The 17710-nt window shown below is 35.5% G+C and overlaps 1 protein-coding gene across 1 annotated transcript; it reads right to left on the minus strand.

The window, feature by feature from the left end:
- Positions 1 to 967: 967 nt before the first annotated feature.
- Positions 968 to 14737, minus strand: LOC145677672 (uncharacterized). The gene is made up of 2 exons (XM_081748096.1): positions 13955 to 14737; positions 968 to 2378 (listed from the first exon to the last, which is right to left on the minus strand). The coding sequence occupies exons 1-2, from the start codon at positions 14317 to 14319 to the stop codon at positions 1460 to 1462; spliced, it is 1284 nt and encodes a 427-aa protein (XP_081604222.1). The 5' UTR covers positions 14320 to 14737; the 3' UTR covers positions 968 to 1459.
- Between the last annotated feature and the right edge of the window lie 2973 nt (positions 14738 to 17710).

Genomic DNA, 17710 nt, shown 5'->3' on the forward strand with positions numbered 1-17710 from the left:
ACTTCATAATAAAATTTTATTATTAAATCTTTTTTTGAGTTTTTATTCGTTCTCCTTTATGTTTATATTAACATATAACTGTTTCCTATAAAATCAAGCATTTAGAGAGATATTGACAACTAGAGATAATTACGAACATAATTAGAGAAATACTAGTAATAACTACAATTAATCATAAAACTAAAATTTTGGGTAATTAAAAAAATGTGCTCTTCAGATAGTGATATTTTTCATGTAATATTGTGATTATATAATAAGAAAATATGCGATATTTGTAATGTAAGATTAAGTCGCTGTCAAAATACTGTGTTAAACACAATTTAGAATAATATTGAAAGTAACTAAAAATAACCTTGAATTTTATAAAGTTGTTCTTTGATTTGTTCGTCGTTCGATATATATATGCCGTCTAGTCTTAAAAGTCAATCTGTATTCACTGTGACTAACGTCAAGTTAATTGACTTCAGAGTAAGCAATATTATAAGTTAGGAAGATTTGAAAGTTAAAACATAATTCATCCCCTAGGGTCATCAATACTTTCGTTATAAAATTAAAGCGATGAACCGAGTGCGACGGCTGATTGGGTTCCAGCTAATGTGTAGATTCGGCAATTGACGACAATTTCAAAAGGCCTTACCACACTCTTGGCAAGTGTAATTCTTTTTTACTGTGTGGATTAACATGTGCAACCAACCTTGAACATAGATTATATGCCAACCACACTCATGGCATGTGTGATATTTGCTTCGTTTTTGGATTAACGTGTGTGTCATCAAATTTGGACGACGTTTATCCACAACCATACTCTTGGCGTGTGAGAGGTTTTGCTTCTGTGTGGATTAACATGTGTGTAGCCAAACTTGAACGTCTATTAAATGCCCATTCACACTCTTGAAATTTTTCTCCTCTCTGTAGCTAAACTAGAATGTTGTTTAAATGCCTTACCACACTCTTGGCATGTGTAGGATTTTTCTCCTGTGTTGATTAACATGTGTGTAATCAAATTTGAACGACATTTAAATCCGTTAGCACACTTTTAACATGTGTGATATTTGGCTCCTTTGTGGAATATCATTGTGCATCCAAATGTGAACTTTGATTAAATACCTTACCACACTCTTGGCACCTTTATGTTTTTTTTCCTGTGTGGATTATCATATGTATAGCCAAATTTTAACGTCGATTAAATGCCTTACTACATTCAAGGCATGTGTAAAGTTTTTTTTTCCTGTGTGGACTAACATGTGTGTAGCCGAACTTCAAAGTTGATTAAATGCCTTACCACGTTCTTGGCACGTGTAAGATTTTTTGTCGTGTGTGTAGCCAAATTTGAACGTCGATTAAAAGCCTTACCATATTCTTGGCACGTGGAACGTTTTCCTCCTGTGTGTATTAACCTATGTCTAGCTAAATTTGAACGTTGATTAAATGCCTTACCACACTCTTGGCATGTATAATCTTATTCTACTGTGTGGGTTAACATGTGTGTAGCCAAAGTTGAACGTCGATTAAATGCCTTACCACACTCATAGCACGTGTGAACTTTTTCTCCTGTATGTATAAACATGTGTGTAGCCAGAGTTGAACGATGACTAAATGACTTACCACACTCTTGGCACGTGTGAGGTTTTTCACCTGTGTGGATTATCATGTGTGAAGCCAAATGTGAACATCGTTTAAATGCCTTACCACACTCTTGGCACGTGTGAGGTTTTTCACCTGTGTGGATTAACATGTGTGTAGTCAAATTTGAACGTTTATTAAATGACTTACCACACTCTTGGCATGTGTAATCTTTTTCTACTGTGTGGATTAACATGTGTCTAGCCAAACTTGAACGGTCGTTAAATGCCTTACCACACTCTCGGCACGTGTGAGGTTTTTTTCCTGTGCGGATTAACATGTGTGTAGTCAAACTTGAACGTTGGTTAAATGCCTTACCGCACTCTTGGCATGTATGAGGTTTCTCTCCTGTGTGAATTAACATGTGTGTAGTCAAATTTGAACGTTGATTAAATGCCTTACCACACTCTTGGCATGTGTGTAGTTTTCCTCCTGTATGAATTACCATGTGCGTAGCCAAACTTGAACATACTCTAAATTCCTTTCCACATACTCCACATATGTGAGATTTTTCATCTGTATGCACTAACTCACCACTTGACATAGTTGAACTTTGACTAAAGCGTTCATCACTCTTTTGATAAGTATGACGCTGTTCACTTTCCTGTGTCACCATATTTCTTGTCCAACGTGATCGATGAAATCCTCTGCCAAACCGCGTCGAAGTATCAGATTCCACATAAGAATGAGAAATGGCATCATTTAATGTAGTAAACGTATCCCCTTCTCCGTGGAAAGCAAATATGTTATCGCGCCTGTAAAAAATTCAACAAACAAGGAAATGTGAATGGAGATAATGATTAAGTAGCAACAAAAAATGTAATCATTCGCTATATTACACGATAAAGTTACGCTTCATTTGTTTTATTACATTAAATATTGTAGAAATATGAAATGGAGTACCACTGAAAAGTCAACATATCAATATTGTCTCAAAATAAGTGGCTGTAGTTTGTTTCACTATATCAAACTGACCTATCATTTATATCGTGGCGGTCATAAGTCTATGAACAGGTATTGTCGGCTGCCTTGACACGAATGCACAGTATGAGAATTACATCTGTCTTATACGTAGTTTCGTGGGGAGAAAAAACAAACTTGCGATCCAAAGGTTTAAGAACAACTCAACGTATTAATAGAAACTGAACCGAAGATCATTTACTTATCTCATCATAAGAGGAACACGAAAGGCGTTTTGAAACGAATTAAAAAATTACATACAACTTTCCAAGCTAAGGCAGAAAAACTTAAAGTAACAAGACTAAAGACGAATCATTTACAGCGTAGTGATCGCGGTTCAGTGGTCTAGGCGCTTGACCAGTAAATTCAAGGTTCTTCGATCGAATATACTTCAAGCATTTTTTTTTTACTTTAGGAATTTTTATGGAGGTAGATCGGCGATGACACACGCTTCATTACATTCAAATATTTGAATACTCGTTTCTTTAAACACTTGAACTTTCAAATTTTCAGGAATAATACTAGTAATAATAACAATTATCTCGAAGAATATTTAAAAATTAAAAACTTATTATCGCTCAGGTCGTACCATTACAAGCAGACACGTGATATTTGGCGCACAAGAAAATATTTCGGTTTTGTTTAATGTTGCCAATGAAAAGACGAATTTCTCATCTCAATTTTAAAACAGACCAAACAAAATCGTGATGAAACATTTTAATTCGAGACGGGACAAGGTCAACTCACACTATGGTCATGCTTTGGAGATTAGAATCGAGAAGAGAAGAAAGCTATTGTAAATATTTCTAATCTTATTTCGATTCTCGAAATAGTGTATGCCACTCTTTAAGCAACAATTGCTCTGTAGACTGAATCATATACATCATTTTGTTAGTTTGTATTTCAGAGCTCACTGAATTATGGTCTGTGTATATATTTTTGTAGCAAAGCTTTTATAATTACATCTGGAAACTTCAGAAGTTAGTTTATTACAAGCTTTAGTGTTCAATTATATTCAGTTCTTTTTTTTACGGTTCTTTTCCTGAAAACGTACAGTAGAATATATTCTACACGAAATATTAGCGGAAATTTTTTGTTTAAATTTGAGTAGCTGTAGTGGTACGGAACCCCTTTCCCGAGACCCCTTCGACATCTTCTGTAGCTTAGCCGGCATAACCATCACTTAAAAACAAAGTTTCTTACGGCTCTTGTGAGTTCAGAATCCTTACTTTCTACACGAGATATACCTTGAAACTTTCCGTTATAACATTTGACTAGTTGTAGGGAAACTTTCCTTTATAACATTTAGCTCGTTGTAGGGAAGCTTTCCGTTATAACACGTAGCTAGTTGTAGGATCGTATCGAGAAGGTATGTGCTGTTGGTCCTGACACTTTTCTCCAATCCCGACTATTTTGTAACTTATGCCTTACGCTACGGGCTATTTTACAGGCTTTAATACAATGTGTTCTCAAACGGAAATTATTACCATTATTATTATTATTATTATTACTGAATATTTGAGACCTCAATATTACGTTCTACTTCCCTAGCAAAGCTGGGATAAACGCAAAAAACAAGTGACAAATCTTGGGAAAAAGACGAAAATCAATGTAAAGGTTACGATTATATTTACAAGAATCTAAAAACTACCAAAAAACAGGATTTCAACCACACGGCGACCGTTTTCCGGATTAAATTATAATAATCTTCCTACACCTGCCATTACAACACCATTAGTTATTCGGATAACGTGTTGAGTTTTGTATCTGATTAGCCTAGTGTCGACAATTTCCATCAGCTCCTGCGCGAACACAATTAATTAAAAATAAAGCAGAGGGATAGATAAAAGCAAGAAATAAGTAATGTAGATTTTTCATATAAGTTAAGTAAATATATTTTGATCTTGAGAGCGAAAGAGAGATTAATGTAGCTCATAAAATTTTTTCATCTTAATTTTTAATTTTATGTAGATGTGAGAGAATAGCAAACAGCTGATTGAATATATACATACACACATACATATTTTTACACTATGCACCTTCATGTGCATTTATGAATAACAGAAAATGCTTTAATACTAATACACAATAACACACAGAGCAAAGCTATGTGATAATATGTAAATAACAGTATCACGTGAAAGTTTCAACACAATAACTGTGCAAAGAAACAGAGAACATATAGAGAATGCTTCGGAAAGCAGGAATTAGGACGTACTGGAAAGGAGGAAACAGATTAATTGAACTAGTCAGAAGAACAATGAGGAAAGCAATAGCGAACAATGATCAAGGGGGAGTAATATATAGAGTAGAATGCGCGGAGTGTAAAAAAATTACATAGGAGAAACAAAAAAAAAATGCAGAAAAGGATTAAACTCCACAAGTTCGATGTAAGATTGAAAATGGACAACAATGCGATATACAAGCATCAGAAAGATACAAACCACAGGATAGGGTGCGAAGGAGCAGAGGTCATAGATGTAGAAAACAGAACTTTGGTGAGAAAATGGAAGAAAGCCAGGGTGATTATGAAGGTAGGAGGCAAGGTGATGAACTGGAATGCAGGATTCTCGAGAAATAAGGAGTGGGAGAAAATTCTGCTTAAAGAAGAAGAAATGAAAAGGAAAAAGAAAGATAGAGAAAAAAAATAACAAGGAAAATAAGGATAATTACAGGACAGAACGCATTTAGCAGAGTGTTACTCCGCACAAGTGTTACTCTTTAATGAAGGTGCGGAGCCTAATTAAAAGTTGATCTCCGGACAGTATATATGTCATGACCAACTCCCAGCAGCCAGAAGGAGTGGAAGTCTGATGAAGACCCAGTTATTGTGTTGAAACTGTCACGTCATACTGTTTTTTACATATTATGATATGGCCTTGCACAGTGTGTTATTGTGTATTAGTAAAAAATGGAAACAAAGGCTGATAGAATAGTTATAGAAAATGTTTTGTATATGGTACTAGTTTATATGTGTGTTAATTTTATATTGAAGCACTTCGCAAAGTGAAACCTGAGTTGTGAAAAGAAGGATTTTTTGTTAATGATCGTAATATCAAAATTTTTAGTGTCTCATATTTTAAGTGCATGTTTCATATTTTCGTATTAAAATCAATTATTTATATTTTTGTACTATCAATTAGTTGCTCGTAATTCATTTCAATATGGAGGCTAGTGTTTTAGAACAATTTCAAGCAATCTCGACAGAGGAACTAGAGAAACAATTAGAAACCGTTGCTCAAAAATGGTAATGAATATTGGACGTCTAGGGCAAGAAATAGATGAATCAGTAGGTGAACTCCAAAAGTCTATAACAGAACCGATTTGCGGGCGTAGAAAAGAGCAAATTGAATGCCAAAGCAGACAGTTTACGTAATAATATCAAAGTAGCCAAGAACTCCTTAACTGAGGTACGCTCTGAATATGTTAATGCGGCTAATCATGTTGATTCAGTTACTGCTGAATTTAAAAATAGTGTAGCGGAATGAAAGAACGGTCTCACTGTGTTCTATGAATACATGCGAACGGCATAGGTTGAGTGTAGGCAAACCAACAAAATACAACAGTGCAAAGAAGTGCAAGGCGGAAAAGAAACCGTAAATACTCTTGAATTCAAGCCGGCCCACGTTATGAAAGATATGTGCCAAATAAACCGAAAAGTCGATTACAGTCAGGAAGAGGAAATATGCAGTGTAGAGATAGCGAAAAAGGAAGAATCGTTACGTGTACCTGTAGACAATTTTTTCTAATGTAATTGTTTTACCGGCAAGGGATACCGATGTTTCACACATGATAAGCGGTAGCGTTGAGGTTGCGCGTATCCGCCCTCTTGAAGAAGCCAGGGAAGGCTTGACAGTTCAATTGATGATTTTGTGTGATAACGAAGTTACAGTGTTGTCGCTTTTGTGTCGCAGGCAAATGGTTCTGCGCGATTTCACAAATTCAAATTTGTCTTTGTAACCGTGTATGTCTAATGTAAGTTGCATTTTAGTGCTGTAAATCCATTCCAACTTTATCAGCTTTGAGTATTGTAGAAGGAAACGACTTCAAATTCACAGTTTAGAGTGTAGACCGGCCAAGCGAATTGTGTTTTACGTAGTGAACGTCTCGTACATAATATATCGGTCGGAAATGTGTACCGTAAACAAGCGTAAAAGTAACACTTCCAAAAAACCACACGCAGTTGAAAGTATATTTCCGTTACAGAACCCAAATGTAACACTAAGTTTAAGAAGAAAAATAAGATGGCAAAATAAACCCAGTTGAGTTTTCGTAATACATTATTAACGTAAACTCGATTTCGAGGAGCATAATCAGGAGAGTTAAAATGAGCAAACGTGATCGTAATATCAGTACATCAGATGCAACATTTATAGATTTCAGTTGACGAGATGTTTGAATTTTCAATCTAGTACTTCACTATTGCGAATTTTAAGAGCGAAAATTTAAGTGTAGTGCTACTCAAAATGTAGACCAGTTGATTGCTCGTAACGATAACAATGTTCCTCGACCTCCACGTACAGCGTATTCTCAGCGCGCACAACCACGCATTAGGCGTGCAGTAGGAAATAAGTTGAGAATAAAAGGAAAGTGCTTTGGTAAGCGTAATTCGGAACAAACTAAACTCGGTCAAAGACGAACTACATGGAAATTAAAGTCGAGCTGTAGGCGAGGTTATTTCGAGTCAAACATGCGGAAGAAGTATACATCGACCCCGAAGAATACTAAAAAGCTTAAGCGAAATCACGTACAAACATTGTATAGTAAACTACATGGCAAAATATAGTAACAATAAGCGCAAACATAAAAAGAAATTTATGACACGCATCGCAATGCAGCGTAAATCCAATTGTCGTAAAGGAAGACGTGTCATTACGTGGAAATTTAGCAAATGTGCTGTATAAAGGTGAAAAGTTCCGCAAATTAATCAAACTAACTGGAAAAGTACACGTAAACGTGCTAAATTACAGCTTACAAGAGTAACCGGCACAGATGGAAAACTAAAATCTTAGCCCAAAAAAAGCGTGAACTTCACCCAAACTCGGACTAAATCCCGGAAGAGATGAGAAATCAGAAATACCGAATTTGACCTTTTAAACTTTTAGAGAATAGAAAAGAATTACTGTTTATTTATTTGATTATTCTCCCAAATTTCGAAGGTTACTTTTCATAATCAAAGTGTGTGCCCACCGCCACTGACGCACCAGTCCAGGAAACCATCAATATCGCTCTACAATCAGGTACGTTCACTTAGATGTCATGTTTTATGGTTTCCTTACAGCTTTTGGAGATGAAAGATGAATGTTGAAAGGAGAGAAAGTACAGCATTGGAAATTTTAAAAAGGTAATTGATTTAAAACGCGATTTCGGACTTTGAAATTGTAATACTACCACACTACTTTTGAAAAGAATGGCTATTCCGTTTTGGATGCGGACTTTCAGTATCGAATTCCTGTTAGGATGTTTAAGTTTTGTATTTTTTTTTTCTTTTCAGGTGTTTCCAGTTTTGGGAACCATACTTCATAAAATTTTATTATCAAATCTTGTTTTGAGTTTTTATTCATTCTTCTTTATGTTTATATTAACATTTAGCTGTCCCCCATACAATCAAGCATTTAGAGACATGTTAGGTAACTAGAGATAATTACGAACATAATTAGAGAAGTACTAGTAATAACTACAATAAATCATAAAATTAAAATTTTGGGTAATTAAAAAATGTGCTCTTCAGATAGTGATTTTTTCATCTAACGTTGTGACTGTATAATAAGAAAATATGCGAAATTTGTAATGTAAGATTAAGTCGCTGTACAAATACTGTAAATTAAACACAATTTAGTATAATATTGAAGGTAATTGACAATAACCTTGAATTTTATAAAGTTGTTCGTTGATTTGTTCGTCGTTCGATATATATATGCAGTCTACTATGAAAAGTCAATGTGCATTCAATGTGACTAATGATAACTGAAGTTAATTGACTTTAGAGAAAGCGATATTATAAGTTAAGAAGAGTTGAAAGTTAAAATATATATGAAATGAAATCTTTGAGTTTTACGTCCCACGGTTATGCCGGTTAGGCTAAAGGAGACGGTGATGATGAGAGATGAGTGAAATGGTGGAATGAAGAAAGTGGGAGGAAACGGGAGAACCCCGAGAAAACCCACGAGCACGGTGTTTGTCCACCACAAAGTTCACTTGGCGGGGGCTGGGATCGAACCCGGGACCCCAAGCACCAGAGGTGAACGCTCTACCACTGAGCCACCGCGCCCCCTAAAGTTAAAATATAATTCATCCCCTAGGGACATCACTACTTTCATTATAAAATGAAAGTGATGAAACCAGTGCGACGCTTGTTGGGTCCCAGCTAATGTGCAGATTCGATATTGACTAAAATTTCAAAATTTTGTTCTAACTTTTAATGTTTGGCATAATTAGAGAAAAGTGTAATATTACGGTCAGATGGGGCTAATTGAGACTAAGAGGTAAAATGAGACAGTTGCGTATTTTCTGTATTCGGAGTTTGCTACACTGTAAACATTTTTCGTGCGCAGTGAACGCTATTTTGTTCTTGGAGATCTAGTGGACTTGTACGTGTGTGTCGTGTAAAGATCATGTGCATGAATAAGTGGCGGGAAGCTTAAACGTTTAGAGTATAAACGTAAGCATTTTCTGACGGCGTTTCAACTTCCATGTGTGCATACTTCAAATATTATGGTTGAATATCTAATCGACTTGTGTTTTACAAGTTGTGGAAGCTTCTTAACATTTTTTCGTTTCTGGTCATATTTTACATTGTAGAGGGCGTTTTCTGACGAAAGGTGTGTTGCTGTGGTGACTGAGACATGCCAAGAGTATATAAGATAAGGGCGGGAAGTAGGCCCTACCACAACTACAATGCAACTCAACTACAACAAGCAGTAGAGTATTCGGAAAAACATCCCTGCCAATCACTAAAGACTGTTTCGAGCAAGTTTAGTGTTAATAAGGATGCGTTACACCGCCGACTAAGAGGTACGTACTCAGGAACCCCAGGAGGTCAACCTGTTCTAACCGTTGACGAAGAATACAAATTAGTAAATGGTAATATTCACGCAGCAGAATGGGGGTTTCCATTCACTAAAATGGATGTACGTTTGATAGTTAAAAGATATCTTGACCGAACAGGAAGAAGAGAAAGAAGATTCAACAATAACTTGCCTGGATTGGAGTGGACAATTTCTTTTCTTCGTCGGCACTCGGCTGTTGTAACACATAGATTAAGCCAAAACATTATTCGTGCCAGGCCAGGAGTTAGTGTGGAAACAATCAGTGCATACTTTAACAACTTACAAGAAACTTTGAAAGACGTTCCACCTTAAAATGTTGTTAACTTTAACGAAACGAACTTTGTTGACGATCCTGGTGAAACTAAAATTATAACCAAGCGGGGAGGAAAACATCCTGAACAAATTGTAAATTTATCAAAGGCATCTAAATCTGTGATGTTTGCTGCTACTGCCGATGGCACGCTACTACCGCCGTATGTGTGCTACAAAGCCGATCATCTTTGGGAATCATGGTGTCAAAATGGACCAACAGGAACACGTTATAATCGAACAAAATCTAGTTGGTTCGATCAGCATGTGTTTGAAGACTGGTTTATGACTACTGCACTCCTGTACTTCAAAAGACAAAACTCCAACCTTAGAAAAGTACTGATAGGTGATAATGTCTCCAGCCATCTCTCCGATCTTGTGATTCAAGAGCTTCCCAAAGAGGGAATAGAATTTGTGTTGCTGATTCCGAACAGTACGCATTTGTGCCAACCATTTTAGACGTTGCGTTTTTTGGACCTCCCAAGAGAATTTGGCGTGGGATTGTTTCTGCGTGGAAGAAAAAACATCGCGGTTATCTGACCAAAGACCTCTTTCCTTCCCTTCTGAATAGTACTTTAATGAAAATAGAAGAACATTCTGCTCAAAACCTTCAAGCCGGATTTGGAGCTACAGGCATTTTTCCTTTGGACAGAAATCAGGTTTTAAAGCAAATTCCAGATAAAACCAGAGGCCGGCCCTTCTTCCACTAATTGGTCTGGTGCTTTTATAGATGCACCGCAATCAGCCAGATTTGAAGATAAAACTAAAAGAAAACGTAAAAGGCGTATTGATATTGAACCTGGAAAAAGTGTTACTTTGGGCTCGATGGATAAAGAAACCAATGACACAGGAAAGAACTATAATGACTTACGTGTTGATGTCAGTTTGAAGGCAGTTGAAGATGGAAGAGACAAGGAAAGCGAAAATATGCCCAACCACCTTAATAGCAAGGAAGAAAATTTTCAGCTTCTGGTACGAAAGGGAATGTTAAAATTGGAGATTTTGTAATTGTTACATTTCAGTCTGAAAGGGGTCGACGTTTACTATTCATCGGAAGAATTTGTACTATAGACGGAGAAACTATTACAGCCACTTTTCTGAACGAGAGCACAAAAGAAAGAGGAGTTTTCATTTATCCACAAAAAGAAGATACATAATCGTTTAATGTACAAGATATTGTATGTAAAATAAAACCTGTTAAAGTTATGAGAGGTGGACGCTATCTGTTTGATGTCTCTTTCTTTTAGCAAATAGTTTATCAAGTGTATTTCTAAGAAAGTGTATTTTTATTTGTTGCATTTCAGGCTGCTTTTTTTATTATTTTTTTGTCCTACCCGTAATGTTGTATTGTAGTGTTAAAAATATAATTTTAAAAACAAAAAATAAGAGTCATCTTACCCTGATGTTAGAATTACTTGAGACGTACAAAGACAATTACGTATGTCACATGTCACCTAACTGCATGGGGTGACATGAGACAGTCTATATTTAAAAATAAATAATGATTAAGAAGAGGTGAAGGCTTGGCAATACCATGAATGACAAGTGTGGTAAATACCTCCATAATTCCGTACCAAACAGATTCTTTCCAACCATACAATGTGTCGTGACAAATACAAATATTCAAAAATCGTCTCAAGTCGCCCCATTTGACGGTAATAAAATTGATGTTCGGATATTAGATTTTGATATAATACTTAGTTTTGATTTGGATTTAGAGAAAATAATTAGAGTTTTGATTTGGATTTAGAGAAAGTAAATTAAATGTTATTCTTTTTGATGTTTGAAAATAACTCTTGTTTTGTTGTGCCGGGAAACATAAACCGGTCTCGAGAAAAAGGAAAAGGGAAGACCGTTTAAGATTCCACGGTACCCTTTACTACGATAAACACAGGATACTATGATGTATCGATAGTACGGAGTGTCTACGTTAGTTAGGCAGTATATGGTAAAATTCAGGTTTATGTTATGAGAACATATTAAGATTGCTACGTACGAGTAGGCCCTGAACAACATTAATGTTTAATGAACAAGTTAATAATACTGTTATCTTGTGTTTCACTAATGTGACAAATGCTCTCAGATGTGACTTTATTCTCGATAAAGATAAGTGCAATTGCTAGTAAGCCACACATAAGTATTAGCTAGCGCTCTTTAAAACGTTACATTTGTAAACCTACCAATTTTGTAGGTACGAGCGGGAATGAAGTAATACTAATGAATAAAAAATTGATGAAATGCGGGGCTGTAGCATTAAGTCTCCTCCCAGGGTGTATTTCTTGTCGTCCTTTTCATTATATTTATTTTCTTAAAATGCCTCCTCAAGGCCTGAATGTTGACAGCCCAATTGGGGTTGGGAAATTAACCCTGATGTGTCATGACTTGAATGACGAAGGCATGCAACCAGGTTGGGATGTAAGGTCTTAGGGTAGAAGCGACCTTGCAAGCTTCAACTGTAAGAGATCGTCACCACCGTTGGTTTTAGGAACCCATTCATTAATCTGTATTTTTGATGAATGACTTACAACCTTTGTTGTCAACTAATGACGCACAAAATGGCGCTCCGTAAGCCTTCACCGCCGTTAAACTCATTTATTTGTATAAAATTGTTCAAACGGTTATTAGTTAAGTTGTATAATGCAAGTTACGTTGTATAATAAAGGAAACTGACTTAACATTGACGGAAATTCTTTTCAAATTTGGCGGTCTTTACAGTGACAGCTTTCCATACCACTACAACAACAAACCCTCCCTGTAATTAGAACTGATGCTGACCCCCAACATTAACGCCAAAATAAAGTTACATGTCCTATCGTAGAGTGTAGTTGAAAGTTCGTGTATACAGTTCATGGTTTTACCTACAGATGACTGTGGAACTCTTTTTATATTTTGTGGGAAGAAATGCCCGATGTGTAAAGTAACCCCTTGTTAAGGTAGCTAGTAACCACTATAAGCGAAACGAAGTATCAAAATTCAGTGTGGCAAATCATAACACGGAACTATGAAAATGTTTGGGAATGAAGGGATCCATATAATTAAGAAGTTACGTCCCTAATGTCTTGTGTTACATCGGAACACTAATATACAAGCAAAGAAAGCATTTCAGGATGTTACCTATAAAATACTTAGCAACGTACAAGAACACATTCAACACGTAAGACATGTAAGTCATCCTAAATACAGAATTTTGCGCTATCCTTGTTTACCCACATTCTGCGTAATGCCCTAATTTGCATAGCAATCTTATTATTACCGGCCACCTAGCACATGCTGGTTAGCGTAGTTTTAACAATAATGCATATATCATGTACGTTCACCAAGCCCCTAAAGTGATCCCATATTGAGAAATGCAGGCCCATACACAAGAAAAGATTCCTTGGAATGTGAAAGGTCGACTTCCTTGAAAAAATGAGTGCAGCTATGAAATGGACTGATGTATGGACCTCTACAAATAATGAACATCCATTGTTGGTTAAAATATTCTTTATCTTGTATTTTACTTTTGTCTTTCGAAGCCCGCTGGAAAAATCAGGCTAGACCCATTTGAGCTAAATCCTAAATAAAATCACAAACGTCCATAGTTTATGTTCGAATATAATACATTACAGGTTTACATTTGTAAAATTTTAGGATATTTACCATTCTCATTATTTGTTATTTCACATAAGTCTCTATATAAATAAAACAATATCGTCGAGCACCCATATTTTAAATATGTGCAACAATTAGTGAGAAATGTGTAACCAATAATAAAGAAATTATTATTTTATCAAGATATGAACCACATAAGAATTGCATGGATGGTATCAATCTTATTAAAATTTTTATTTGGTATACAGATAGTCTATGTGTGCCATGTCATTTCCAAAGTGTAGGCTACTAACTTACGTTCATGATATCTCCCATACCTAAATATTTATCGTGAAGTATTGCTTTTAACCAACAAAGTTTCCGAAACCATGTAACCGTATTATCAATCTGAGCCAATTAGTTAATGAAAAATTGAACATTACCTTTCTGGCCGAACTGAATTTAAACTTTTTGTTGTTAATTGTTGGGAGTCATTAGAATACGACGCGCAAGTCTCCTGAACCACTATTTTTCTTAGCGTTTCTATATTACTTTCAAATGCAGGATCTTCTTCTAGTGCTAATTCTGGTTTTACCCTTTCAACGTTTAGTTTCAAATCCATAGAGCATATAGCTGTATCCTTGTCCACTGATACCTCTTCTTCCATTGTAGATAATATTATCTCTTTGTTATCATTCACTAGTTCGTATGTCCATCCTTTCCTTTCGAGTGGATCTTCATGAGGTAAGTCATAAGCAATTTCTTCTTTGCACATCAATTCCAACTTAACAGACGCCTTACCAGACATTGTGAATTGAAATATACTAAGAATTTAACACTTTTCTTATACTCCCCTTATATTTTACGTTGCCAGTGTTAATGACATGATTTACAAGTACGTCCTCCAAAAGAAACTTTATATTTCCAATCATCTTCTTCTTCCTCTTATTTTTCTGCATCAGCTACAATTGCTCTCTCGGCAATTGATTGTTTGTTTGTAGTAAGCATCTTAAAAGATTCTCATAGTATCATTATCACTGTATTGAACATGAATATTGGCAATTTAGAAAGGTTATTAAACGTGTAAAATGTAAAAATTAGAATAGTTGAAAAATGATAAAAAGTAACAAGATGTGTACAAAGTCATAAAACAGATAGAAAGTACTAAGTATAATAAAGCGAAAATACGTGAAAAAAAGAAGTGTCGCAATCGGGAAAAAGTCAAATTTCAGGGCGTGTCCAAAAGACACAAGTTCGCATTCGAAGTACTCTCACTTCCGGAAGTGACGGCACCTAGTGTGCGTCAAAAGGTCCAAGTTCAGAAGTGTGCGAGAGCATAGTGCGTAGTGTGCGAGGATGTACATAGTGATGGGCAATGGGAATATTCCCGGTGGGAAGGAATTTAAAAATGGGAATATTCCCGGGTTTTTTCCCTGGCCTATAAATTCCCGGGAAGGAATTTATTTCCATTAATTTACTTTATCTTCCAAATTATAAGAACCATATGGCTAATTACTTTATTTAATATATTATGATTTACTTCTAGGTTTTAAAGAATTTGGAGGTTAAAAAAATTTAAAATTATTTGATGGTACTTTATATAACTAATAATATGATTTTTAAAGTTCCGTTTTCATTTGCACTAAAAAGTAGGGTAATTGTTTAGTATTGGGGGGCCAAAATTAGCAAAAAATAGGATGAATTACGGAAGAAATGAGTTGATAGTGATGTTCAAATAGTCAAGAAAGTATCGAACACATTTTTTTAGGGCAGTAGAGGATTTATACAAAACGGAAGTGATTTATCTAAGAAAAGAAAGTCAATTGTTACTAACGAAGATAGAAAACAACGTGCCATGACTTCATTCGATAACACTCGCTCTGCAATTATGTCTGTAGCGTTCCCATCCGCCGTCAAAGTCAGGAAAATTGCCAAGAGTCCAACACACGTAGATTAACAAAAAGTCACAAGATATGTTGATCAATCAGCAACACCCCCAACCAACTACAGAGGGATCTACGCGAGCTGATGTCCCCATTTGTATACAAAGCAGGAGTTTGGCAATAATAGATAATTCAGCATTCACCAATAAATCAGAAATATACCACAAAAAAACTTAATTAACTTAAATCTAATAAATAATAACAGACACAATTCAGCTTAACAAATATTTATTAACAATTTATTTACAGATCGATATCTGATCCTTCAGATATCCGATGGCAACAATAAATTCGTCGTTGAAAAATACTACGTTGTTGATTCAATTTTTCCAGTTCCAATTTAAATACCTTCGATATTAGTAAACTCAATAATAACAAAAATATTCCATACTCGAAATTTACAAATAATATTCAAATATTAAAGTATTTATTATCTTCAATATTCAATTAAGGAGAGAGATTAATATTTCATAATGCCTCAGTATTATCAACAACACGGGATTCATAAAGTACTTTCGAAATAGTCCAAACTCTGGGGGGATGAATTCTAAATGCAATTTCAATATCAATAATTCAAATATATTTAAAGTTTCAGCAAGGGAAATCATTAACAAGAATTCAACATCGAATATGATAACACCATATCTCACCCCGTAATTCTTTCTCATTAAATCTCAATCAATTTTCAATATTAATCCAATTCCAATTATACTGTATATGTTATATTTCAAGAGACGAAATATATTAATGCAATACCAAATACTCATACTAATATGAAAAATAATCTCGGCTCAGCCAAAATTGTTAAATGCTGAATTATCAATATCTTGATAACTATAGACGTATCGAAAACGAATCGGTCCAAAACGAGCAATAATCGATGCGAAAGACGACCAACAAATAAAAAAACACACAACGGACAAACCAAAGTAATAATAAATAGTTCAACACTCACCTCACACTTCATCCGGTTCTATAATTACCTCCTTGTACATTGGTCCTGGGACTGCATGTCGTCTTGCAAGTGAAAAGGAGGAATCGAGAATACTTTGGTCGTTGCTGTATAATCTGAACAGGAAATATTGAAGTTTTGACTATCCTTAGTCAATTTGATGGAAAAACACAACTTTCCAATTTGCATACAAACTGCTGCACTTTGCAACACTCCCTTGCAACAAATTTCAATTGAGTGCCAAATATTCAGAATTCTAAACAATTCTTTAATTGGGCCCAATAAGGATATTTCCGGTATATATACTCCTCTTTCTAATCAATTGACTAAATTTCTGCCTCGATACTTCCAACATCCACATTCCACCATTTGCAAAAACGGCAAATTCAAGAAAAAGAAAAAGCACTTTCTTGAGACGGGGGAAATAAACCTTATTAGGACAAACTAAAGGTTTAATTGCCACACGCACTTACGTTGCCCACATCTCCAATTCACCATTCAAAAAGAATCTACTGTATCTCATAGAAATAAGCATTAAGTGAGTTGCATCCAAGAAACGACTCTTTGGAATGCTTATACAGTTTAAAGTGGGATTTTTCAGCCAGTTCATGCACAAGTTACCCTCGTTCTCATTCCACTAAGATAGAGAACTGCAATATAATGTATTCAACAAGGGATTTCCTTGAACAAGGTAAATCGCCGGTTTGACCAGACTTAAGCTACTGTATTTTTATATATTTTTTCATTCATTCGAAACACGGCAGAAAACGAGGAACAAAAATAATGAAATTAACAGAAAGAGTGGAAAAGAAAGAAACTCTACTTGTTTGGAAAACACAATTGGGCACATACAGCACTAAAACTTCATTCACAAAGCAACACTGTTCTTTCACTGCAATTCTTTTTTTGAAATTTACACAAAACTAATTCACAGCAACAACTTACTATTCTCATTCCTGTTACTTTACACACAGCGATGAAATCCAACAAGAACTCTGGTATGAATCGAAAGATGAATCAAACGTCCCATTAACTGAAGTCCGCTTTCTACTATATCGAACGCTAACAGAATAGCTATTCTCCTTCCTTCGAACAACCAAACCAAGACATCTACACGCACCGGGTACTACATAGTCAGTCGCCGTCACTAGGAACGAGCGAACCCACCAAAGTACTTGGCGCCACAATCGCGTCATGTGAGAAATGCGTCACGTCCAGGGCCTTGAGGCAATATGACAGAATACCTCCCCTCTCTCTCCTTAATTACAAACCCAGCTGATGAAAACAGCTTGCAGTTACAGATT

The sequence above is a fragment of the Thermobia domestica genome, unplaced genomic scaffold, assembly GCF_964235325.1.
Source record: "Thermobia domestica unplaced genomic scaffold, izTheDome1.hap1.1 HAP1_SCAFFOLD_1192, whole genome shotgun sequence".
Lineage (NCBI taxonomy): Eukaryota > Metazoa > Arthropoda > Insecta > Zygentoma > Lepismatidae > Thermobia > Thermobia domestica.